At 41.9% G+C, this 25,570-nt stretch overlaps 1 protein-coding gene across 1 annotated transcript in view; it reads right to left on the bottom strand.

Annotated features, from left to right (window-relative positions):
- ppan (Brix domain-containing protein peter pan) overlaps positions 1 to 25,570 on the bottom strand; it is a 62,651-nt gene that overhangs the window by 12,264 nt on the left and 24,817 nt on the right. Inside the window, exons 5-6 of the mRNA XM_071685365.1 lie at positions 21,442 to 21,626; positions 19,400 to 19,541 (exon numbers count right to left, since the gene is read on the bottom strand). Coding sequence (XP_071541466.1) covers positions 19,400 to 19,541; positions 21,442 to 21,626 — 327 coding nt within the window. The remainder of the gene's footprint in view (positions 1 to 19,399; positions 19,542 to 21,441; positions 21,627 to 25,570) is intronic.

Genomic DNA, 25,570 nt, shown 5'->3' with positions numbered 1-25,570 from the left:
ATGTGTGGTAACAAAAAGAGTGTGGTTGAGAGAGCAGAAGAGGGTGTTTTGAAATGGTTTGGTCACATGGACAGAATGAGTGAGGAGAGATTGACCAAGAGGATATATGTGTCAGAGGTGGAGGGAACGAGGAGAAGTGGGAGACCAAATTGGAGGTGGAAACATGGAGTGAAAAAGATTTTGAGTGATCGGGGCCTGAACATGCAGGAGGGTGAGAAGCGTACGAGGAATAGAGAGAATTGGAACGATGTGGTATACCGGGGTCGATGTGCTGTCAATGGATTGAACCAGGGCACGTGAAGCGTCTGGGGTAAACCATGGAAAGTTCTGTGGGGCCTGGATGTGGAAAGGGAGCTGTGGTTTCGGCGCATTATTACATGACAGCTAGAGACTAAGTGTGAACGAATGGGGCCTTTGTTGCCTTCCTAGTGCTACCTCGCGCACATGAGGGGGGAGGGCTTGTTATTTCATGTGTGGCGGGGTGGTGATGGGAATGAATAAAGGCAGACAGTATGAATTATGTACATGTGTATATATGTATATGTCTGTGTGTGTACATATATGTATATGTTGAGATGTATAGGTATGTATATTTGTGTGTGTGGACGTGTATGTATATACATCTGTATGTGGGTGGGTTGGGCCATTTTTTCGTCCGTTTCCTTGCGCTACCTCACTAATGCGGGAGACAGCGACAAAGCAAAATAAATAAAACAAATATATATATATATACATATATGTACAAAGGAGTGGGCTATGGATAGAGTTGTGCACAGGAGGGTGGATGTGCTGGAAATGAGATGTTTGAGGACAATGTGTGGTGTGAGGTGGTTTGATCGAGTAAGTAATGTAAGGGTAAGAGAGATATGTGGAAATAAAAAGAGCGTGGTTGAGAGAGCAGAAGAGGGTGTTTTGAAATGGTTTGGGCACATGGAGAGAATGAGTGAGGAAAGATTAGCCAAGGGGATATATGTGTCGGAAGTGGAGGGAACGAGGAGAAGTAGGAGACCAAATTGGAGGTGGAAAGATAGAGTGAAAAAGATTTTGAGTGATTGGGGCCTGAACATGAAGGAGGGTGAAAGGCGGGCAAGGAATAGAGTGAACTGGATCGATGTGGTATACCGGGGTTGACGTGCTGTCAGTGGATTGAATCAGGGCATGTGAAGTGTCTGGGGTAAACCATGGAAAGTTGTGTGGGGCCTGGATGTGGAAAGGGAGCTGTGGTTTCGGGCATTATTGCATGACAGCTAGAGACTGAGTGTGAACGAATGGGGCCTTTGTTGTCTTTTCCTAGCGCTACCTCGCACACATGAGGGGGGAGGGGAATGGTATTCCATGTGCGGCGAGGTGGCGATGGGAATGAATAAAGGCAGAAAGTGTGAATTGTGTGCATGGGTGTATATGTATGTGTCTGTGTGTGTATATATATGTGTACATCGAGATGTATAGGTACCTATATTTGCGTGTGTGGACGTGTATGTATATACATGTGTATGGGAGTGGGTTGGGCCATTTTCTTTCGTCTGTTTCCTTGCGCTACCTCGCAAACGCGGGAGACAGCGACAAAACAAAATAAATAAAAGCAAATAAAATATGTACAAAGGAAGTAAGGGGAGTGTTGGAGGAATGGGATATACTTAGGGAAGCAGTGATGGCTTGCACAAAAGATGCTTGTGGCATGAGAAGCATGGGGGGTGGGCAGATTAGTAAGGGTAGTGAGTGGTGGGATGAAGAAGTAAGATTATTAGTGGAAGAGAAGAGAGAGGCATTTGGACAATTTTTGCAAGGAAATAATGCAAATGAGTGGGAGATGTATAAAAGAAAGAGGCAGGAGGTCAAGAGAAAGGTGCAAGAGGTGAAAAAGAGGGCAAATGAGAGTTGGGGTGAGAGAGTAGCATTAAATTTTAGGGAGAATAAAAAGATTTTATCCCTGGGGATAGGGGAGAAAAGAATACTTCCCACGTATTCCCTGCGTGTCGTAGAAGGCGACTAAAAGGGGAGGGAGCGGGTGGCTGGAAATCCTCCCCTCTCGTTTTTTTCAATTTTCCAAAACAAGGAACAGAGAAGGGGGCCAGGTGAGGATATTCCCTCAAAGGCCCAGTCCTCTGTTCTTAACGCTACCTCGCTATAGCGGGAAATGGCGAATAGTACAAAAAAAAAAAAAAAAAAAAAAAAAAGATGTTTTGGAAGGAGGTAAATAAAGTGCGTAAGACAAGGGAGCAAATGGGAACTTCAGTGAAGGGGGCAAATGGGGAGGTGATAACAAGTAGTGGTGATGTGAGAAGGAGATGGAGTGAGTATTTTGAAGGTTTGTTGAATGTGTTTGATGATAGAGTGGCTGATATAGGGTGTTTTGGTCGAGGTGGTGTGCAAAGTGAAAGGGTTAGGGAAAATGATTTGGTAAACAGAGAAGAGGTAGTAAAAGCTTTGTGGAAGACAAAAGCTAGCAAGGCAGCAGGTTTGAATGGAATTGCAGTGGAATTCATTAAAAAAGGGGGTGATTGTATTGTTGACTGGTTGGTAAGGTTATTTAATGTATGTATGATTCATGGTGAGGTGCCTGAGGATTGGCGGAATGCTTGCATAGTGCTATTGTACAAAGGCAAAGGGGATAAGAGTGAGTGCTCAAATTACAGAGGTATAAGTTTGTTGAGTATTCCTGGGAAATTATATGAGAGGGTATTGATTGAGAGGGTGAAGGCATGTACAGAGCATCAGATTGGGGAAGAGCAGTGTGGTTTCAGAAGTGGTAGAGGATGTGTGGACCAGGTGTTTACTTTGAAGAATGTATGTGAGAAATACTTAGAAAAGCAAATGGATTTGTATGTAGCATTTATGGATCTGGAAAAGGCATATGATAGAGTTGATAGAGATGCTCTGTGGAAGGTATTAAGAATATATGGTGTGGGAGGCAAGTTGTTAGAAGCAGTGAAAAGCTTTTATCGAGGGTGTAAGGCATATGTACGTGTAGGAAGAGAGGAAAGTGATTGGTTCTCAGTGAATGTAAGTTTGTGGCAGGGGTGTGTGATGTCTCCATGGTTGTTTAATTTGTTTATGGATGGAGTTGTTAGGGAGGCAAATGCAAGAGTTTTGGGAAGAGGGGCAAGTATGCAGTCTGTTGTGGATGAGAGAGCTTGGGAAGTGAGTCAGTTGTTGTTTGGTGATGATACAGCGCTGGTGGCTGATTCATGTGAGAAACTGCAAAAGCTGGTGACTGAGTTTGGTAGAGTGTGTGAAAGAAGAAAGTTGAGAGTAAATGTGAATAAGAGCAAGGTTATTGGGTACAGTAGGGTTGAGGGTCAAGTCAATTGGGAAGTAAGTTTGAATGGAGAAAAACTGGAGGAAGTGAAGTCTTTTAGATAACTGGGAGTGGATTTGGCAGCGGATGGAACCATGGAAGCGGAAGTGAATCATAGGGTGGGGGGAGGGGGCGAAAGTTCTGGGAGCCTTGAAGAATGTGTGGAAGTCGAGAACATTATCTCGGAAAGCAAAAATGGGTAAGTTTGAAGGAATAGTGGTTCCAACAATGTTATATGGTTGCGAGGCATGGGCTATGGATAGAGTTGTGCGCAGGAGGGTGGATGTGCTGGAAATGAGATGTTTGAGGACAATATGTGGTGTGAGGTGGTTTGATCGAGTAAGTAATGTAAGGGTAAGAGAGTTGTGTGGATATAAAAAGAGTGTGGTTGAGAGAGCAGAAGAGGGTGTTTTGAAGTGGTTTGGACACATGGAGAGAATGAGTGAGGAAAGATTGACCAAGAGGATATATGTGTCGGAGGTGGAGGGAACGAGGAGAAGAGGGAGACCAAATTGGAGGTGGAAAGATGGAGTGAAAAAGATTTTGTGTGATCGGGGCCTAAAATTTAATGATACTCTCTCACCCCAACTCTCATTTGCCCTTTTTTTCACCTCTTGCACCTTTCTCTTGACCTCCTGTCTCTTTCTTTTATACGTCTCCCACTTAATTGCATTTTTTCCCTGCAAAAATCGTCCAAATGCCTCTCTCTCCTCTTTCACTAATACTCTTACTTCTTCATCCCACCACTCACTACCCTTTCTAATCAACCCACCTCCCACTCTTCTCATACCACAAGCATCTTTTGCACAATCCATCACTGATTCCCTAAATACATCCCATTCCTCCCCCACTCCCCTTACTTCCATTGTTCTCAACTTTTTCCATTCTGTACTCAGTCTCTCCTGGTACTTCCTCACACAAGTCTCCTTCCCAAGCTCACTCACTCTCACCACCCTCTTCACCCCAACATTCACTCTTCTTTTCTGAAAACCCATACAAATCTTCACCTTAGCCTCCACAAGATAATGATCAGACATCCCTCCAGTTGCACCTCTCAGCACATTAACATCCAAAAGTCTCTCTTTCGCGCGCCTGTCAATTAACACGTAATCCAATAACGCTCTCTGGCCATCTCTCCTACTTACATAAGTATACTTATGTATATCTCGCTTTTTAAACCAAGTATTCCCAATCATCAGTCCTTTTTCAGCACATAAATCTACAAGCTCTTCACCATTTCCATTTACAACATTGAACACCCCATGTATACCAATTATTCCCTCAACTGCCACATTACTCACCTTTGCATTCAAATCACCCAACACTATAACCCGGTCTCGTGCATCAAAACCACTAACACACTCATTCAGCTGCTCCCAAAACACTTGCCTCTCATGATCTTTCTTCTCATGCCCAGGTGCATATGCACCAATAATCACATATCTCTCTCCATCAACTTTCAGTTTTACCCATATTAATCGAGAATTTACTTTCTTACATTCTATCACATACTTCCACAACTCCTGTTTCAGGAGTACTGCTACTCCTTCCCTTGCTCTTGTCCTCTCACTAACCCCTGACTTTACTCCCAAGACATTCCCAAACCACACTTCCCCTTTACCCTTGAGCTTCGTTTCACTCAGAGCCAAAACATCCAGGTTCCTTTCCTCAAACATACTACCTATCTCTCCTTTTTTCACATCTTGGTTACATCCACACACATTTAGGCAACCCAATCTGAGCCTTCGAGGAGGATGAGCACTCCCCGCGTGACTCCTTCTTCTGTTTCCCATTTTAGAAAGTTAAAAAAATACAAGGAGGGGAGGATTTCTGGCCCCCCACTCCCGTCCCCTCTAGTCACTTTCTACGACACGCGAGGAATGCGTGGGAAGTATTCTTTCACCCCTATCCCCAGGGATAATATACCTACATATATACACATACACACACATACACAAACACACGCACATATACACACACACACATACATATATATATACATGTGAAAAATGTAAGAAACAATTTAGAAAACTGAAACTTCTAGCTTGAAATGAAAAGAAAAAAATGAATGTCACATAATGGTTCAACCTCTGGCTATGGAAAAAGGAAATGTTTAATTTATTTACACAAACGTCAATAGTAGTTTTCATCAATTTAACCACTGAATCGATAAGCTTCAATGTCTAAGCTACAATTTTCCAATTTCACTATTTTCTTATATATATATATATATATATATATATATATATATATATATATATATATATTATCCCTGGGGATAGGGGATTAAGAATACTTCCCACGTATTCCCTGCATGTCGTAGAAGGCGACTAAAAGGGGAGGGAGCGGTGGGCTGGAAATCCTCCCCTCTCGTTTTTTTTTTTTTTTTTTTTTTTTTTTCCAAAAGAAGGAACAGAGAATTGGGCCAGGTGAGGGTATGCCCTCAAAGGCCCAGTCCTCTGTTCTTAACGCTACCTCGCTAATGCGGGAAATGGCAAATAGTTTGAAAGAAAAAGAAAAGAAAGATATATATATATATATTTTTTTTTTTGTCGCTGTCTGCCGCGTTTGCGAGGTAGCGCAAGGAAACAGACGAAAGAAATGGCCCAACCCACCCCCATACACATGTATATACATACGTCCACACACGCAAATATACATACCTACACAGCTTTCCATGGTTTACCCCAGACGCTTCACATGCCTTGATTCAATCCACTGACAGCACGTCAACCCCGGTATACCACATCGCTCCAATTCACTCTATTCCTTGCCCTCCTTTCACCCTCCTGCATGTTCAGGCCCGGATTACACAAAATCTTGAACATGCAGGAGGGTGAAAGGAGGGCAAGGAATAGAGTGAATTGGAGCGATGTGGTATACCGGGGTTGACGTGCTGTCAGTGGATTGAAGCAAGGCATGTGAAGCGTCTGGGGTAAACCATGGAAAGCTGTGTAGGTATGTAAATTTGCGTGTGTGGAACGTATGTATATACATGTGTATGGGGGGGGGGTTGGGCCATTTCTTTCGTCTGTTTCCTTGCGCTAACCTCGCAAACCGGGAGACAGTGACAAAGTATAATAAATAATATAAAATAAATAAATATAAAATATATAATATATATAATAATATATATAAAAAATATAAATATAATATATATATATATCCCTGGGATAGGGAGAAAGATACTTCCCACGTATTCCTGCGTGTCGTAGAAGGCGACTAAAAGGGGAGGGAGCGGGTGGCTGGAAATCCTCCCCTCATCGTTTTTTTTTTAATTTTCCCAAAAGAAGGAACAGAGAAGGGGGCCAGGTGAGGATATTCCTTCTAAGGCCCAGTCCTCTGTTCTAACGCTACCCTCGCTAATGCGGAAATGCGAATAGTAATGAAAAAAAAAAAAAAAAAAAAAAAAAGAAGTTTTGGAAGGAGGTAAATAAATTTGCGTAAGAAAAAGGGGAAGAAAAAGGGGAATTTTCATTAAAGGGGGGGAAAAAGGGGGAAAAGGGGGATAACAAGAGTGGTGATGTGAGAAGGAGATGGAGTGAGAAATTTTAAAGGGTTTTTTAAAATGTTTTGATGATAGAGTGGCGGGAATAAGGGTGTTTTGTGAGGTGGTGTAAAAGGGTAAAAGGGGAAAGGGAAAATAAATTTGGTAAAAAGAAGGGGTAGAAAAAAAGCTTTTTGGAAAAACAAAAGCTAGCAAGGCAGCAGGTTTGAAGGGAAAATTTGCAGGGGAAATTTCTTAAAAAAAGGGGGTTTATTGTATTGTTGACTGGTTGGAAAGGGTTTAAATTTAATGTATTTTAATGTTTTCATGGTGAGGGGGCCTGAGGATTGGCGGAATGTTTTGCTGGGTGCTATTTTTAACAAAGGAAAAGGGGGGTTTAAAGTGAGTGCTAAAATTAAGAGGTAAAAAGTTTTTTTGAAATTCCTGGGAAATTATATAGGGGGATTGATTGAGAGGTAAAAGGCATGTACAAGCAAAATTTTGGGGGAAGAGAGTGGGTTTTTCGGGAAGGGGTAGAGGTGTGTGGCCCCGGTGTTTTACTTTGAAGAATGATGTAAAGGAAATACTTAGAAAAGCAAAGGGGATTTGTATGTAGCTTTTTATGGATTTTTGGGGAAAAAAAGGGGAAAAAATATGATAGATTTTGATAGAGAGCTCTGGGGAAGGGGTTTTAAGAATATATGGTGTGGGAGGCAAGTTTTTTAAAGAAATGAAAATTTTTATCGGGGGGAAATTGGTAAGGCATTTTTTCGGGGAGGAAGAGGGAAAAGTGGGGGTTTTTCATAAATGTAATTTTTGTGGGGGGGGTTTTTGGATTTTCTCCAGGTTTTTTTTAATTTTTTTTAATGGAGGAGTTGTTAGGGGCCCAAATGCAAGATTTTTGGGAAGGGGGGCAAAAATTCAGTCGTTTTGGAGGGAAGAGTTTGGGGAAAAGGGAGTCATTGTTGTTTGGTTGGAAACAGCGCTGGTGGCTGATTCTTGTGAAAAAACTGCAGAAGCGGGGGACTGAGTTTGGTAAAGTGTTTTAAAAAAAAAAATTTTAAAGAGTAAATGTGAATAAGAGAAAGGGTTTATTGGGTACAGTAGGGTTGAGGGTCAAGTAAAATTGGGAATAAGTTTAGAATGGAAAAAAAACTGGAGGAAGTGAAGTCTTTTAGATAACGGGGAGTATATGGCAGGGGAAGGAACCAGGGAAGCGGAAGTAAAACATAGGGGGGGGGGAAAGGGGGCCCAAATTTTTTTGGGGGCCCCTTGGGGAAAAATGTGTGGAAACGAAAAATTATCTCGGGAAAACAAAAATGGGTAATTTGAAGGAAAGTTGGTTTTCCCAAAAATGTTTAATGGTTTCGAGGGATGGGGAAAGGAAAAAGTTGGCGCAGGGGGGTTTGGGTGTGCGGAAATGAGATGTTTGAGGACAATATGTGGTGTGAGGTTTTTTATCGAGTAATTTCTGTAAGGGTAAGAAGTTTTGTGGATATAAAAAGAAATGTTGGGTTTAGAGAGCAGAAGAGGGGGTTTTTAAGTGGTTTTTTACACATGGGGAGGGAAAATGAGGAAAAATTGGAAACCCAAAGGAATAAATTGGGGGGAGGTGGAGGGAAAAAGAAAGGGGAAAAAGGGAGACCAAAAATTTGGGGGTGGAAAGATGGGGTGAAAAAGATTTTGTGTGATCGGGGGGCCCAAAATTTTAAAGATACTCCTCACCCCCCAACCCCTCTTTGCCCTTTTTTTTACCTCTTGCACCTTTCTCTTGACCCCCTGTCTCTTTCTTTTTTAAACGTCTCCCAACTTAATTGCATTTTTTTTTCCCCGCAAAAATCGTCCAAATGCCCCCCCTCTCTCCTCTTTCCCCTAATACTCTTTCTTTTTTCATCCCAAAACTCATACCCCTTCTAATCAACCCCCTCCCACTCTTTTCATAAACCCCAAAACATCTTTTGCACAATCCATCAACTGATTCCCCTAAAAAACCCTCCCATTCTCCCCCACTCCCCTTACCCTTTCCCTTGTTCTCCAAATTTTTCCATTCTGTACTCAGTTTCCCCCTCCCCGGGACTTCCTCACACAAGTCCCCCCCCTTTCCCCAAACTCCCCTCCCTCTCACCACCCTCTTCAAACCCCCAAAATTCACTTTTTCTTTTCTGAAAACCCATACAAATCTTTTACCCCAAACCTCCCCCAAAATAATGGGTCAGACATCCCCCATTTGCACCTCTCAGCACATTTAACCCTCCAAAAAATCTCTCTTTGCGCGCCCCGCAATTAACACTAAATTTCCCAAAAACGCTCTCTGGGCCCTCCTCCCATTACATAAGTATACTTTTGTAATTTTTCGCTTTTTTTAAAAAAAAATATTCCCCAATCAAACAGTCCCTTTTTTTAGCACATAAACTACAACTCTTCACCAAATTTTCCCTTTTCAACATTTAAACCCCATTATAACCCAATTTTTTCCCCCAACTGCCCCATTACCACCTTTGCATTCAAATCCCCCCCAACACTTAACCCGGTTTTGGGCATCAAAACCACTAAAACACCCCATTCCCCGCTCTCCCAAAACACTTTCCCTCTCAGATCCCTTTTCCCCTTCTCATGCCCAGGTGCATATCACCAATAACACATATCCTCTCCATCAACTTTCATTTTTACCCATTTTAAAACGAGAATTTACTTTCTTACATTCTATCACTTACTTTCCAAAAAACGGCGGGGTTTCAGGGGGGGGGTACGGGGGGGGCTACTCCTTTCCCCCTTGCTTTTGTCCTTTTCACTAACCCCTATTTTTCCCTCCCAAGAAATTCCCAAACCACATTTCCCCCCCTTTAAAACCCTTTTGAGCTTCGTTTCCCCTCAGACCAAAACACCGGGTTTCCCTTTTTTCCTCAAACATACTACCTATCTCCCCTTTTTTTTCCCACCCTTGGGTTTACATCCACACAAAATTTTAGGCAACCCAACCCTGAGCCTTCGGGGGAGGTTTGAGCACTCCCCGCGTGACCCCCTTTTTCCCTTTTCCCCCTTTTTAAGAAATTTTAAAAAAATACGGGGGGAGGGGGGGGATTTCGGGCCCCCCACCCCGCCCCCCTTTTAACATTTTTTCTCGACACGGGGAATGCGTGGAAGTATTCTTTCCCCCCCATCCCCAGGGAAAATATACCTACAAATATACACATACACACACATAAAAAAACACACGCACATATACACACAAAAACACAAACATATAAAATATACAGGGAAAAAATGTAAGAAACTTTTTAAAGAAAACTGAAAACTTCTGGGCTTGAAAATGAAAAAAAAAAAAATGAATGTCCATAAGGGGTTCAACCTCTGGCTAGGGAAAAAAAGGAAAATGTTTAATTTATTTACACAAACCAATAGAATTTTCAAAAATTTAAAACCACTGAATCGATAAGCTTAAATGTCTAAGCTTAAAAAATTTTCCAATTTCACTATTTTCTTATATATAAAAAATATAATATATATAAAAAAATAAATATATATATATATTTATCCCTGGGGAAAAGGGGGATTAAGAATTTCCCACGTTTTCCCCTGCAGCCCGTAGAAGGCGATTTAAAAGGGGAGGGAGGGGGGCGGGAAAAACCTCCCCTCATCGTTTTTTTTTTTTTTTTTTTTTTTTTTTTTTCCAAAAGAAGGAACGAAAATTTGGGCCCCGGTGGGGGAAATCCCCCAAAAAAGGCCCACCCTTTCTGTTTTTTAAAAACCAATCGCAAATGCGGGAAAGGGGCAAATATTTGAAAAAAAAAAAGAAAAGAAAGAAAATATATATTTTATTTTTTTTTTTTTGCCCGCTGCCCTGCCGGGCGTTTGCGAGGTAGCCAAGGAAACACCCGAAAGAAAGGCCCAACCCACCCCCAACCCATGTAAAAACATACGCCCACACAAGAGGAAAAATAAAAAATACCTACCTACACAGCTTTCCAGGGTTTAACCCCAGCCCTTTTCAAAATGCCTTAAATTAAAAACCCCACTGACAGCACGTAAACCCCCGGTAACCACATCGCTCCAATTAAACCTATTCCTTGCCCTCCTTTCACCCCCTGCAGTTTCAGGGGCCCTTTTAAACAAAAAATTCTTGAACATCAGGAGGGTAAAAGGGGGGGGAAAAAGGAAGGGGGTGTTTGGGAAAGCGTTTGTGGAAAACCGGGGTTGACGTGCTGTCTTTGGATTGAAGCAAGGCATGTGAAGCGTCGGGGTAAACCGGGAAAGCTGTGTAGGTATGTAAATTTGCGTGTTAATTTTAAAAAAGGCGGGGGGGGGGGTTTGGGATTTCCTTTTCCCCCCTTTTGTTCCCTTCGCTAACCTCGCAAACCCGGGGGAAATGGCAAGTATAAAAAAAAAAAAAAAAAAAAAAAATAATAATATAAAAATATATATAAATATAATAAAATAAATATAAATATATATAATTTCCCCGGGGGTAGGGGAGAAAGGGAAAACTTCCCCCCTATTCCCCGCGGTCGTAGAAGGCCCACAAAAAAGGGGGGGGAGCGGGGGCTGGAAATCCTCCCCTTTCTTTTTTTTTTTTAATTTTCAAAAAAAGGGAAAAGAGGGAAGGGGGGAGGTGAGGGTATTCCCTTTTAAGGAAACCCCGTCCCCCTTTTTTCTTAAAAAACCCAACCTCGCTAAACCCGGGGAAAAGGCAAATAGTAAAGAAAAAAAAAAAAAAAAAAATATTTTTTTTTATTTTTTTTTTTTATATACTTTGTCGCTGTCTCCCGCGTTTGCGAGGTAGCGCAAGGAAACTGAACGAAAGAAATGGCCAACCCCTCCCATACACATGTACATACCCACGTCCCCACACCAATATACATACCATACACAGCTTCCATGGTTTACCCCCCAGAACGCTTCACATGCCTTGATTCAATCCACTGACAGCACGTCAACCCCCGTATACCACAATCGCTCCAATACACTCTATTCCTTGCCCTCCTTTCACCCTCCTGCATGTTCAGGCCCCGATCACACAAAATCCTTTTCACTCCATCTTTCCACCTCCAATTTGGTCTCCCTCTTCTCCTCGTTCCCTCCACCTCCGACACATATATCCTCTTGGTCAATCTTTCCTCACTCATTCTCTCCATGTGCCCAAACCACTTCAAAACACCCTCTTCTGCTCTCTCAACCACGCTCTTTTTATTTCCACACATCCCTCTTACCCTTACGTTACTTACTCGATCAAACCACCTCACACCACACATTGTCCTCAAACATCTCATTTCCAGCACATCCATCCTCCTGCGCACAACTCTATCCATAGCCCACGCCTCGCAACCATACAACATTGTTGGAACCACTATTCCTTCAAACATACCCATTTTTGCTTTCCGGATAATGTTCTCGACTTCCACACATTTTTCAAGGCTCCCAAAATTTTCGCCCCCTCCCCCACCCTATGATCCACTTCCGCTTCCATGGTTCCATCCGCTGACAGATCCACTCCCAGATATCTAAAACACTTCACTTCCTCCAGCCTCTCACCATTCAAACTCACCTCCCAATTGACTTGACCCTCAACCCTACTGTACCTAATAACCTTGCTCTTATTGACATTCACTCTTAACTTTCTTCTTCCACACACTTTACCAAACTCCGTCACCAGCTTCTGCAGTTTCTCACATGAATCCGCCACCAGCGCTGTATCATCAGCGAACAACAACTGACTCACTTCCCAAGCTCTCTCATCCCCAACAGACTTCATACTTGCCCCTCTTTCCAAAACTCTTGCATTTACCTCCCTAACAACCCCATCCATAAACAAATTAAACAACCATGGAGACATCACACACCCCTGCCGCAAACCTATATATATATATATATATATATATATATATATATATATATATATATATATATATATATATATATATATATACATGTTTTGGGAGCAGCTGAGTGAGTGTGTTAGTAGTTTTGATGCACGAGACCGGGTTATAGTGATGGGTGATTTGAATGCAAAGGTGAGTAATGTGGCAGTTGAGGGAATAATTGGTGTACATGGGTGTTCAGTGTTGTAAATGGAAATGGTGAAGAGCTTGTAGATTTATGCACTTGAATAAGGACTGGTGATTGGGAATACCTGGTTTAAAAAGAGATATACATAAGTATACATATGTAAGTAGGAGAGATGGCCAGAGAGCATTATTGGATTATGTGTTAATTGATAGGCATGCGAAAGAGAGACTTTGGATGTTAATGTGCTGAGAGGTGCAACTGGAGGGATGTCTGATCATTATCTTGTGGAGGCGAAGGTGAAGATTTGTAGAGGTTTTCAGAAAAGAGGAGAGAATGTTGGGGTGAAGAGAGTGGTGAGAGTAAGTGAGACTGAGTAGGAGACTTGTGAGAGGAAGTACCAGGAGAGACTGAGTACAGAATGGAAAAAGGTGAGAATAAAGGACGTAAAGGGAGTGGGGGAGGAATGGCATGTATTTAGGGAAGCAGTGATGGCTTGCGCAAAAGATGCTTGTGGCATGAGAAGCGTAGGAGGCGGGCAGATTAGAAAGGGTAGTGAGTGGTGGGATGAAGAGCGAGGCATTTGGACAATTTTTGCAGGGAAAAAATGCAAATGACTGGGAGATGTATAAAAGAAAGAGGCAGGAGGTCATTGCTCCCAGAACCTTCACCCCCTCCCCCACCCTGTAACTCACTTCTACTTCCATGGCTCCATCTTCTGCCAAATCCACTCCCAGATATCGAAAACACTTCACTTCCTCCAGTTTTTCTCCATTAAACTTACCTCCCAATTTACATGTCCCTACTGAACCAAATAACCTTGCTCTTATTCACATTTACTCTCAGCTTTCTTCTTTCACACACTTTACCAAACTCAGTCACCAGCTTCTGCAGTTTCTCACCTGAATGAGCCATCAGCGCTGTATCATCAGCAAACAACAAATGACTCATCTGCAACAGACGGCATACTTGCCCCTCTCTCCAAACCTCTTGCATTCTCCTTCCTAACAATCCCATCCATAAACAAATTAAACAACCATGGAGACATCACGCATCCCTGCCACAAACCAACATTCACTGAGAACCAATCACTTTCCTCTCTTCCTACTCATACACATGCCTTACATCCTCGATAAAAACTTTTCACTGCTTCTAGCAACTTACCTTCCACAACATATACTCTTAATACCTTCCACAGAGCATCTCTATCAACTCTATCATGTGCCTTCTCCAGATCCATAAATGCTACATACAAATCCATTTGTTTCTCTAAGTATTTCTCACATACATTCTTCAAAGCAAACACCTGATCCACACATCCTCTACCACTTATGAAACCACACTAGTCTTCCCCAATCTGATGCTCTGTACAAGCCTTCACCTCTCAATCAGTACCCTCCCATATAATTTCCCAGGAATACTCAACAAACTTATACCTCTGTAATTTGAACACTCACCTTTATCCCCTTTGCCTTTGTACAATGGCACTATGCATGCATTCCGCCAATATTCAGGCACTTCACCATGAACCATACATACAGTGAATATCCTCACCAGCCAGTCAACAACACAGTCACCCTGCTCTTTAATAAATTCCACAGCAATACCATCCAAATCCGCCGCCTTGCCAGCTTTCACTACCTCGTCTCTGTTTACCAAATCATTCTCCTTAACCCTCTCACTTCGCACACCATCTAGACTAAAACACCCTATATCTGCCACTCTATCATCAAACATTCAACAAACCTTCAAAATACTCACTCCATCTCCTTTTTACATCACCACTACCTGTTATTACCTACCAATTTGCCCTCTTCACTGATGTTCCCATTTGTTCTCTTGTCTTATGCATTTTACCTTCTTCCAAAACATCTTTTTATTCTCCCTAAAATCTAATGACACTCTCTCACCCCAACTCTTATTTGCCTTCTTTTTCACCTCATACACCTTGCACTTGAGCTCATGCATCTTTCTTTTATATATCTCCCAGTCATTTGCACTATTTCCCTGCAAAAATCATCTAAATGTCTCTCTCTTCTTTTTCATTAACAATCTTACTTCTTCATCCTACCACTCACTACCCTTTCTAATCTGCCCATTTCCCACGCTTCTCATGCCACAGGCATCTTTTGCACAAGCTATCCCTGTTTCCCTAAATACATCCCATTCCTCCCCCACTCCCTTTACGTCATTTGCTCTCACCTTTCTCCATTCTGCACTCAGTCTCTCCTGGTACTTCTTCACACAAGTCTCCTTTCCAAGCTCATTTACTCTCACCACTCTCTTCACCCCAACATTCTCTCTTCCTAAAACCTCTACATATCCACAAGATAATGATCAGACATCCCTTCAGTTGCCCCTCTCAGCACATTAACGTCCAAAAGTCTCTCTTTCACACGCCTATTTATCAACACCTAATCCAATAACGCTCTTTGGCCATCTCTCCTAATTACATATGTATACTTATGTATATTTCTCTTTTTAAACCAGGTATTCCCAATCACCTGTCCTTTTTCAGCACACAAATCTACAAGCTCTTCACCACTTTCATTTACAACACTGAACACCCCATGTACATAAATCATACCCTCAACTGCCACATTACTCACCTTTGCATTCAAATCATCCATCGCTATAACCCGGTCTCGTGCATCAAAACTGCTAACACACTCACTCAGCTGCTCCCAAAACACTTGCCTCTCATGATCTTTCTTTTCATGACCAGGTGCATAGGCACCAATAATCACCCATCTCTCTCCATCCACTTTTAGTTTTACCCATTTCAGTCTAGATTTTACTTTCTTACACTCTATCACACTCTCACAACTCCTGTTTCAGAAGTAGTGCTACTCCTTCCTTTGCTCTTGTCCTCTCACCAACCCCTGACTTTACTTCAAAGACATTCCCAAACCACTCTTCCCCTTTACCATTGAGCTTCGTTTCACTCACAGCCAAAACATCCATGTCCTTTCCTCAAACATACTACCAATCCCTCCTTTTTTTACAATTACTATCATTATCATTAACATTATCATCATAATTTAATCTACTTTTGAAGGAACACTCATTACTCATTGGAACATTTGCTTTTCAAAAACCTCCTGCTGGTCTTCATACATCAGAGAAATCTAACTGAATGACTTGATCACTAACATCATTATCATGAGCAATATGGTATAACCAGTACCCAGTTTATAATTTTGTGGCTGCAAGACCATGCAAGTTACTAAGTTTTAGCCCTCTGTCTCATCTGAGATGGCCACCCCTGCACTATACCATAAAACTAACAAAAACCTATGTTCACATATAAATATTTTCATGTGGTTAGATTAAAACACTAGAGGGGACGGGAGCGGGGGGCCGGAAATCCTCCCCTCCTTGTATTAACTTTCTAAAATGGGAAACAGAAGAAGGAGTCACGCGGGGAGTGATCATCCTCCTCGAAGGCTCAGAGTGGGGTGCCTAAATGTGTGTGGATGTAACCAAGATGTGAAAAAAGGAGAGATAGGTAGTATGTTTGAGGAAAGGAACCTGGATGTTTTGGCTCTGAGTGAAACGAAGCTCAAGGGTAAAGGGGAAGAGTGGTTTGGAAATGTCTGGGGAGTGAAGTCAGGGGTTAGTGAGAGGACAAGAGCAAGGGAAGGAGTAGCAATACTCCTGAAACAGGAGTTGTGGGAGTATGTGATAGAATGTAAGAAAGTAAATTCTCGATTAATATGGGTAAAATTGAAAGTTGATGGAGAGAGGTGGGTGATTATTGGTGCATATGCACCTGGGCATGAGAAGAAAGATCATGAGAGGCAAGTGTTTTGGGAGCAGCTGAATGAGTGTGTTAGCGGTTTTGATGCACGAGACCGGGTTATAGTGATGGGTGATTTGAATGCAAAGGTGAGTAATGTGGCAGTTGAGGGAATAATTGGTATGCATGGGGTGTTCAGTGTTGTAAATGGAAATGGTGAAGAGCTTGTAGATTTATGTGCTGAAAAAGGACTGATGATTGGGAATACCTGGTTTAAAAAGCGAGATATACATAAGTATACTTATGTAAGTAGGAGAGATGGCCAGAGAGCGTTATTGGATTACGTGTTAATTGACAGGCGTGCGAAAGAGAGACTTTTGGATGTTAATGTGCTGAGAGGTGCAACTGGAGGGATGTCTGATCATTATCTTGTGGAGGCTAAGGTGAAGATTAGTATGGGTTTTCAGAAAAGAGGAGTGAATGTTGGGGTGAAGAAGGTGGTGAGAGTGAGTGAGCTTGGGAAGGAGACCTGTGTGGGGAAGTACCAGGAGAGACTGTGTACAGAATGGAAAAAGGTGAGAACAATGGAAGTAAGGGGAGTGGGGGAGGAATGGGATGTATTTAGGGAATCAGTGATGGATTGCGCAAAAGATGCTTGTGGCATGAGAAGAGTGGGAGGTGGGCTGTTTAGAAAGGGTAGTGAGTGGTGGGATGAAGAAGTAAGAGTATTAGTGAAAGAGAAGAGAGAGGCATTTGGACGATTTTTGCAGGGAAAAAATGCAATTGAGTGGGAGAAGTATAAAAGAAAGAGACAGGAGGTCAAGAGAAAGGTGCAAGAGGTGAAAAAAAGGGCAAATGAGAGTTGGGGTGAGAGACTATCAGTAAATTTTAGGGAGAATAAAAAGATGTTCTGGAAGGAGGTAAATAGGGTGCGTAAGACAAGGGAGCAAATGGGAACTTCAGTGAAGGGCGTAAATGGGGAGGTGATAACAAGTAGCGGTGATGTGAGAAGGAGATGGAATGAGTATTTTGAAGGTTTGTTGAATGTGTCTGATGACAGAGTAGCAGATATAGGGTGTTTTGGTCGAGGTGGTGTGCAAAGTGAGAGGGTTAGGGAAAATGATTTGGTAAACAGAGAAGAGGTAGTAAAAGCTTTGCGGAAGATGAAAGCCGGCAAGGCAGCAGGTTTGGATGGTATTGCAGTGGAATTTATTAAAAAAGGGGGTGACTGTATTGTTGACTGGTTGGTAAGGTTATTTAATGTATGTATGACTCATGGTGAGGTGCCTGAGGATTGGCGGAATGCGTGCATAGTGCCATTGTACAAAGGCAAAGGGGATAAGAGTGAGTGCTCAAATTACAGAGGTATAAGTTTGTTGAGTATTCCTGGTAAATTATATGGGAGGGTATTGATTGAGAGGGTGAAGGCATGTACAGAGCATCAGATTGGGGAAGAGCAGTGCGGTTTCAGAAGTGGTAGAGGATGTGTGGATCAGGTGTTTGCTTTGAAGAATGTATGTGAGAAATACTTAGAAAAGCAAATGGATTTGTATGTAGCATTTATGGATCTGGAGAAGGCATATGATAGAGTTGATAGAGATGCTCTGTGGAAGGTATTAAGAATATATGGTGTGGGAGGCAAGTTGTTAGAAGCAGTGAAAAGTTTTTATCGAGGATGTAAGGCATGTGTACGTGTAGGAAGAGAGGAAAGTGATTGGTTCTCAGTGAATGTAGGTTTGCGGCAGGGGTGTGTGATGTCTCCATGATTGTTTAATTTGTTTATGGATGGGGTTGTTAGGGAGGTAAATGCAAGAGTCCTGGAAAGAGGGGCAAGTATGAAGTCTGTTGGGGATGAGAGAGCTTGGGAAGTGAGTCAGTTGTTGTTAGCTGATGATACAGCGCTGGTGGCTGATTCATGTGAGAAACTGCAGAAGCTGGTGACTGAGTTTGGTAAAGTGTGTGGAAGAAGAAAGTTAAGAGTAAATGTGAATAAGAGCAAGGTTATTAGGTACAGTAGGGGTGAGGGTCAAGTCAATTGGGAGGTGAGTTTGAATGGAGAAAAACTGGAGGAAGTGAAGTGTTTTAGATATCTGGGAGTGGATCTGTCAGCGGATGGAACCATGGAAGCGGAAGTGGATCATAGGGTGGGGGAGGGGGCGAAAATTTTGGGAGCCTTGAAAAATGTGTGGAAGTCGAGAACATTATCTCGGAAAGCAAAAATGGGTATGTTTGAAGGAATAGTGGTTCCAACAATGTTGTATGGTTGCGAGGCGTGGGCTATGGATAGAGATGTGCGCAGGAGGATGGATGTGCTGGAAATGAGATGTTTGAGGACAATGTGTGGTGTGAGGTGGTTTGATCGAGTAAGTAACGTAAGGGTAAGAGAGATGTGTGGAAATAAAAAGAGCGTGGTTGAGAGAGCAGAAGAGGGTGTTTTGAAATGGTTTGGGCACATGGAGAGAATGAGTGAGGAAAGATTGACCAAGAGGATATATGTGTCGGAGGTGGAGGGAACGAGGAGAAGAGGGAGACCAAATTGGAGGTGGAAAGATGGAGTGAAAAAGATTTTGTGTGATCGGGGCCTGAACATGCAGGAGGGTGAAAGGAGGGCAAGGAATAGAGTGAATTGGAGCGATGTGGTATACAGGGGTTGACGTGCTGTCAGTGGATTGAATCAAGGCATGTGAAGCGTCTGGGGTAAACCATGGAAAGCTGTGTAGGTATGTATATTTGCGTGTGTGGACGTATGTACATGTGTATGGGGGGGGGGGCCATTTCTTTCGTCTGTTTCCTTGCGCTACCTCGCAAACGCGGGAGACAGCGACAAAGTATAAAAAAAAAAAAAAAAAAAGATTAAAATACAACAGTAATTAACCTTAAGGGTTAGTCTTGGGCCAATCTCTGACAACCTAATTGAGGATTTCTGAGGATGTGACTTTCCACGTGACATTTTAGAAGGAACTGTAACTTGCGCAGATGGGTCTTCTTCACCTTCACTCTCAGAAAGCATTCCAGATCTGCCAAAGTTAAAACAACAGTTAAATGGAATAACAAAGATATATATCTCCTCTATCAAATACCTTATACATCATTTTATTTAATACATCAAAGTGGCTTACAAACCTCCGTACAATTGGGTTACTACACAGTACTACCAATTATCACATATACCCTCACTTTCACTTTTACCTAAATCTTTCTTCCACCTCAATGAGGTAGCATCAGGGAACAAACAACCAATAGCCTCATTTGTACACAACCACTCTCTTGTTGTCATGTATAATGCACTGAAACCAGAGCCTACCACCCACAGCCAAGTCCCATAGACTATTCCATAGTTTACCTTGAACACCTCATATACCCTGATTCAGCCCACTGAAAGTCTGTCAATTCCCCATATAACACATTAATCCAGTTCACTTCATACTACCTCATACATGCTTCTCACCCTCCTCAGGCTGCAATACCCAAATGTCTCCTTCACTCTATCCTTCCATTTCCTGTAATTAGTCTTTCTTCACTCATCCTCTCCTTATGTCTACACCTTGTTGCCCTCCTCCACACTTTCTCTAATAGATCAAACTTGAGATACACACTATAATCTATGTTGTGAAAAGTGTAATGTACATTTGCTTATCCTTGTTCTGGAATGTATTTCTTACACAGTATTAACAAAAAGACTTCGCTTCCTAAACAATTTTCCCGAAGTGACATTCAAAATACAGATTAAGTACAGTATCAACCCCTAACTCACTTTCACATAGATTCATGTAGCCTGTTTCCTGCTAGATTATAATCATGTCTAAGCATTTCTTTCCATCTCTATTACCTAGCATCTCCCTGGGCTGAATGTGTGCATGCATATATCCATACCTATGTGCATAATCTGGAGGCTAAGCATGTTCTAAAATTCATCTATCTAGCCATATCTCTGATGCCAATTCCTTTTGGGAAGTCTCTCAAGGAGGTGGCCAGAGCACAAGAATTTCCATAACTCATGAAATCCAGTGATACTTCTTAACAATTTAGTGACTCACCCTTAACAGGCCACTGCAGAAGGCAACTCTGGCATAATTTCCAGAGGCTCCTACCTAATGTTCTTACCAAGTGTTTCTACCCAATGTTCCTGCCTAATGTTCCAATCTACAACTTCTACCTAATGCTCCCACTTAAATTTTCATACCTACTACTTCTCCCTAAAGTTTGTTTCTACCTTATGTTCCTGTCTAATTTTCCTCCCCACTACTTCTATCTACTGCTCCTATCATTCTGCCAAATGACAGGGCTAGCATATAGCACTCACCACAAATAAATCTAGAGTTCTGAAGAATGAGGTGTGTGAGTTAAGTGTTGTTAAAAGTTATGTGTGGCAAGGAGAGATTGTATGTTTGTGGACAGAATGCCACCGGTCAACAAGTGGGTGAGGCAATCTGTCATCAACAGAAAAGTGGCTCACTTCACACCTATCACTAACCAATAATATTCTTCCCTGGCCAGTGCTGGATACCAACTACTACCTACCAAAATTCTTATGAGTACATTTATGAATACATTCCTGAGTGTCCATACTCCTCCTTCCTATCTTCATTTTCCTACAATGCTTTACTTTTTGTAAGTCACTGTGCCTCTCTGTCAAAGTGAACTCATATGGGAAAATGATCAAATGGGTCTAACAGAAATGAAGTCCCAACAGCAATACTTGAAACAAGAATTGAAAATTATTGATATTCTTATACTGAGCTCTATCTTCCTTGGTCGTGAAGTCTGATACACCAGTGAAGTAACTCATATCAGGTAGTACAAGTATTAAGAATAACATACTTGAATTATGTGATCATAAAGTTTGACACATCAGTAAATTTGCTCAGATCAGGTAGTACAGTACAAGAATTAAGAGTAGTATGATACTTGACTTACTTGAGCATAAAGTCTGATACATCATTGAAGTTACTCAGATCAGGTAACTTGCGTTTATTAAACTTCTTCAAAGGCTTTGAAATCCCTCTTGGCAGAATATTAATGGAATAATGCCGGAAATCGAAGTGCCCTTCATCAAAGTCATAATGGATCAGGCAGCATCGCTTTATAAACTTTACTTTAGCCTTGAAAAAGAAAATATTAGACAAATATTCTAACAATGTAGATATAAATTTTACACACCTAATCTCTAAGAGAGTAAGAGATAGATGGAAAAATTAGTTATATTGAGGAAAAACTTTTGTATTCCTATCAGAAAAGCTGGACCCAGAATGACATACACAAACCACTTGAATACAGTATCCAACCCTCTATACAACACATGCAAGCAAACTACTTACAACCTTTGAAAATAACACATCTATTCGGTTGTTATTCTTCTCCCTTACATACCCCTAAACAGCTGTACTCACTCACCAAAGCAAGCCAGCACTCATTCACATCAATCCCTAAAAAGAGGGAAATTTAAAAGGATTCTACAGGAACTAAGCATACCACTTATGCAACAAATGCAAGCTGACCCAAGAAAAGTAGTTATTCTGTTCTATGAGACACTTTTGCTCCTGGAGTTTAGATATTAGGTCATCAGTTCAGTTTTGGAAAGTTTGGAAAGGATGCACTGAAACCATAGCTCCTGATCCACATCCAGGACCCACAGACCTTTCCATGGTTTACCCTGGACACTTCACATGGTCTGGTTCAGCCCATTGGTAGCATGTTCTTTCTACTCCATATATCTACTCATGTGTTTAGTGAATATAATAAAAGCACCCTTCTCATCAAATGTCACATTCAAATCACAGGATCCTCACCACTTCCTCCCTTCCAATATATCTTCACCCACAAAAAAGGGAGTAAGTTCATCCACCAGACATCCATCTGTAACTGCATTCCCCAAGCATGTACAAGTTCAACATACCACAAGAACTCTATTACCCAAAATGCAACATGCACACTGAAGACTCTAAACACTTACTCATCAACTGTCCTGAGCTAACCCCACCAACAACACCACACTTCTTGATCTGTGGTCCCATCTGGATGTGGATGACCTCCTAAATGCTACAGGAGCCCCAAAGAAAGAGATCTTAAGACAGGAAGGTAAGAAAAGATAGACTAAATATAAAAACAATCATTATCATTATCATTTTCATTATTATTATTATCATTATCATTATTATTATTATCATACATAATCACTGTTTCCTTCGTTAGCAAGGTAGCGCCAGGAAACATGAAGAATGGCCCATCCACTCATATACACATATATATGCAAAAACACCCACATAGGCACATATACATACATATACATATCAACATATACAAACAAATGCAGACATTACATACATACACATGTACATATTCATATTTGCTTGCCTTCAACTATTCCTGTTGCTCCCCCGCCCCACAGGAAAACAGCATCGCTATCCCCTGCTTCAGCGAAGTAGCGCTTTATATACAGACAAAAAGGCCACATTCGTTCAACTCAATCTCTATTTGTCACGTGTAATGCACCAAAAACACAGCTCCCTATCCACATCCAGGCCCCGCAAACCTTTCCATGGTTTACCCCAGACACTTCGCATTATTATCATTTCATCATTATTATTATTATTATTATTATTATTATTTCTATTATTATTATTATTATTATTATTATTATTATTATTATTATTATTATTATCATTATTATCATTATCATTATTATTATCATTATCATCATCATTATCCCTGGGGATATGGAAGATAGAATACTTCCCACGTATTCCCTGCGTGTCGTAGAAGGTGACTAAAAGGGGAGTGAGCGGGGGCTGGAAATCCTCCCCTCCTGTTTTTAATTTTCTGAAAAAGGGAACAGAAAAGGGGACCAAGTGAGGATATACCCCCCTAAGGTTCAGTCCATTGTTCTACCTCGCTAATGCGGGATGTGGCGAAAATGTATGAAATAAATAATAACTATCATTACTATTTTCTACTATACTTTGTTGCTGTCTCCCGCATTAGCAAGGTAGTGCAAAGAAACAGATGAAAAAATGGCCCGACTTACCCACATACACATGTATATAAATGAACGCCCACACACACACATATACATCCCTATACAGTTCAACGTATGCATACATACACATACACAGATAATATACATATATACACATTCATACATGCTGCCTTAATCCATTCCCATGGCCACCCCCCCCACACACATGAAATGGCACCCCCCTTACCCACGTGCATGTGAGGTAGCGCTAAGAAAAGACAACAAAGGCCACACTTGTTCACCCTCAGTCTCTAGCTGTCATGTGTAATGCACTGAAACCACAGCTCCCTTTCCACATCTAGGCCCCATAAAACTTTCCATAGTTTACCCAAGACACTTCACATGCCCTGGTTCAATCCATTGACCGCAAGTCAACACCAGTAAACCACATTGTTCCAAGTCACTCTATTTCTTGCACACCTTTCACCATCCTGTATGTTCAGGCCCCGATCACCTTTGTACAGTGGCACTATGCACGCATTCCACCGATCCTTAGGAACTTCACCATGATCCATATATACAGTGAATATCCTCACCATCCAGTCAACAAAGAATACTCCCCACACATTCCTCACGTGTCATAGAAGGCGACTAAAGGGGACGGGAGCGGGGGGCTAGAAACTCTCCCCTCCTTGTATCTTAACCTTCTAAAAGGGGAAACAGAAGAAGGAGTTATGCGGGGAGTGCTCATCCTCCTCAAAGGCCCAGATTGTGGTGTCTAAATAATTATCTATTTATCTATTTATTATACTTTGTCACTGTCTCCCACATCAGCGAGGTAACGCAAGGAAACAGACAAAAGAATGGCCCAACCCACCCACATACGCATGTATATACATACATGTCCACACGCGCACGTATACATCTATACCTATACATCTCAACATACACATATATATACACACACACGCTACCTTGCTAATGCGGGAGACAGCGACAAAGCAAAATAAATAAATAATTACACAAACAGACATATACATATATACACGTGTACATAATTCATACTGTATGCCCTTATTCATTCCCGTTGCCACCCCGCCACACATGAAATAATAACCCCCTCCCCCCGCAAGTGCACGAGGTAGCGCTAGGAAAAGACAACAAAGGCCACATTCGTTCACCCTCAGTCTCCAGCTAGCTGTCATGTATAATACACCGAAACCACAGCTCCCTTTCCGCATCCAGGCCCCACAAAACTTTCCATGGTTTACCCTAGACGCTTCACATGCTGTAGTTCAAAATCCATTGACAGCACGTCGACCCCAGTATACCACATCGTTCCAATTCACTCTATTCCTTGCACACCTTTCACCCTCTTGCTTGTTCAGGCCCCGATCACTCAAAACCTTTTTCACTCTATCTTTCCACCTCCAATTTTGTCTTACACTTCTCATTCCCCCCCACCTCTGACACATATATCCTCTTTGTCAATCTTTCCTCACTCATTCTCTCCATGTGACCAAACCATTTCAATACACCCTCTTCTGCTCTCTCTGCCACACTCTTTTTATTACCACACATCTCTCTTACCCTTTCAATACTTAATCAAACCACCTCACAACAAAGATTGTCCTCATACATATCATTTCCAGCACATCCACCCTCCCCTGCATGTGCGCGAGGTAGCGCTAGGAAAAGACAACAAAGGCCACATTCGTTCACCCTCAGTCTCTGGCTGTCATGTATAATGCACTGAAACCACAGCTCCCTTTCCACATCCATGCCCCATAGAACTTTCCATGGTTTACCCCAGACGCTCCACATGCACTAGTTCAATCCACTGACAGCACGTCGACCCCAGTATACCACATCGTTCCAATTCACTCTATTCCTTGCATGCCTTTCACCCTCCTGCATGTTCAGGCCCCGATCACTCAAAACCTTTTTCACTCCATCTTTCCACCTCCAATTTGGTCTCCCACTTCTCCTCATTCCCCCGACCTCTGACACATATATCCTCTTTATCAATCTTTCCTCACTCATTCTCTCCATGTGATGAAACCATTTCAATACACCCTCTTCTGCTTTCTC

This window comes from Panulirus ornatus, chromosome 40, assembly GCF_036320965.1.
Source record: "Panulirus ornatus isolate Po-2019 chromosome 40, ASM3632096v1, whole genome shotgun sequence".
Lineage (NCBI taxonomy): Eukaryota > Metazoa > Arthropoda > Malacostraca > Decapoda > Palinuridae > Panulirus > Panulirus ornatus.
The sequence above is the reverse complement of the archived record's forward strand: the minus strand, read 5'-3'. Positions and strand labels throughout refer to the sequence as shown.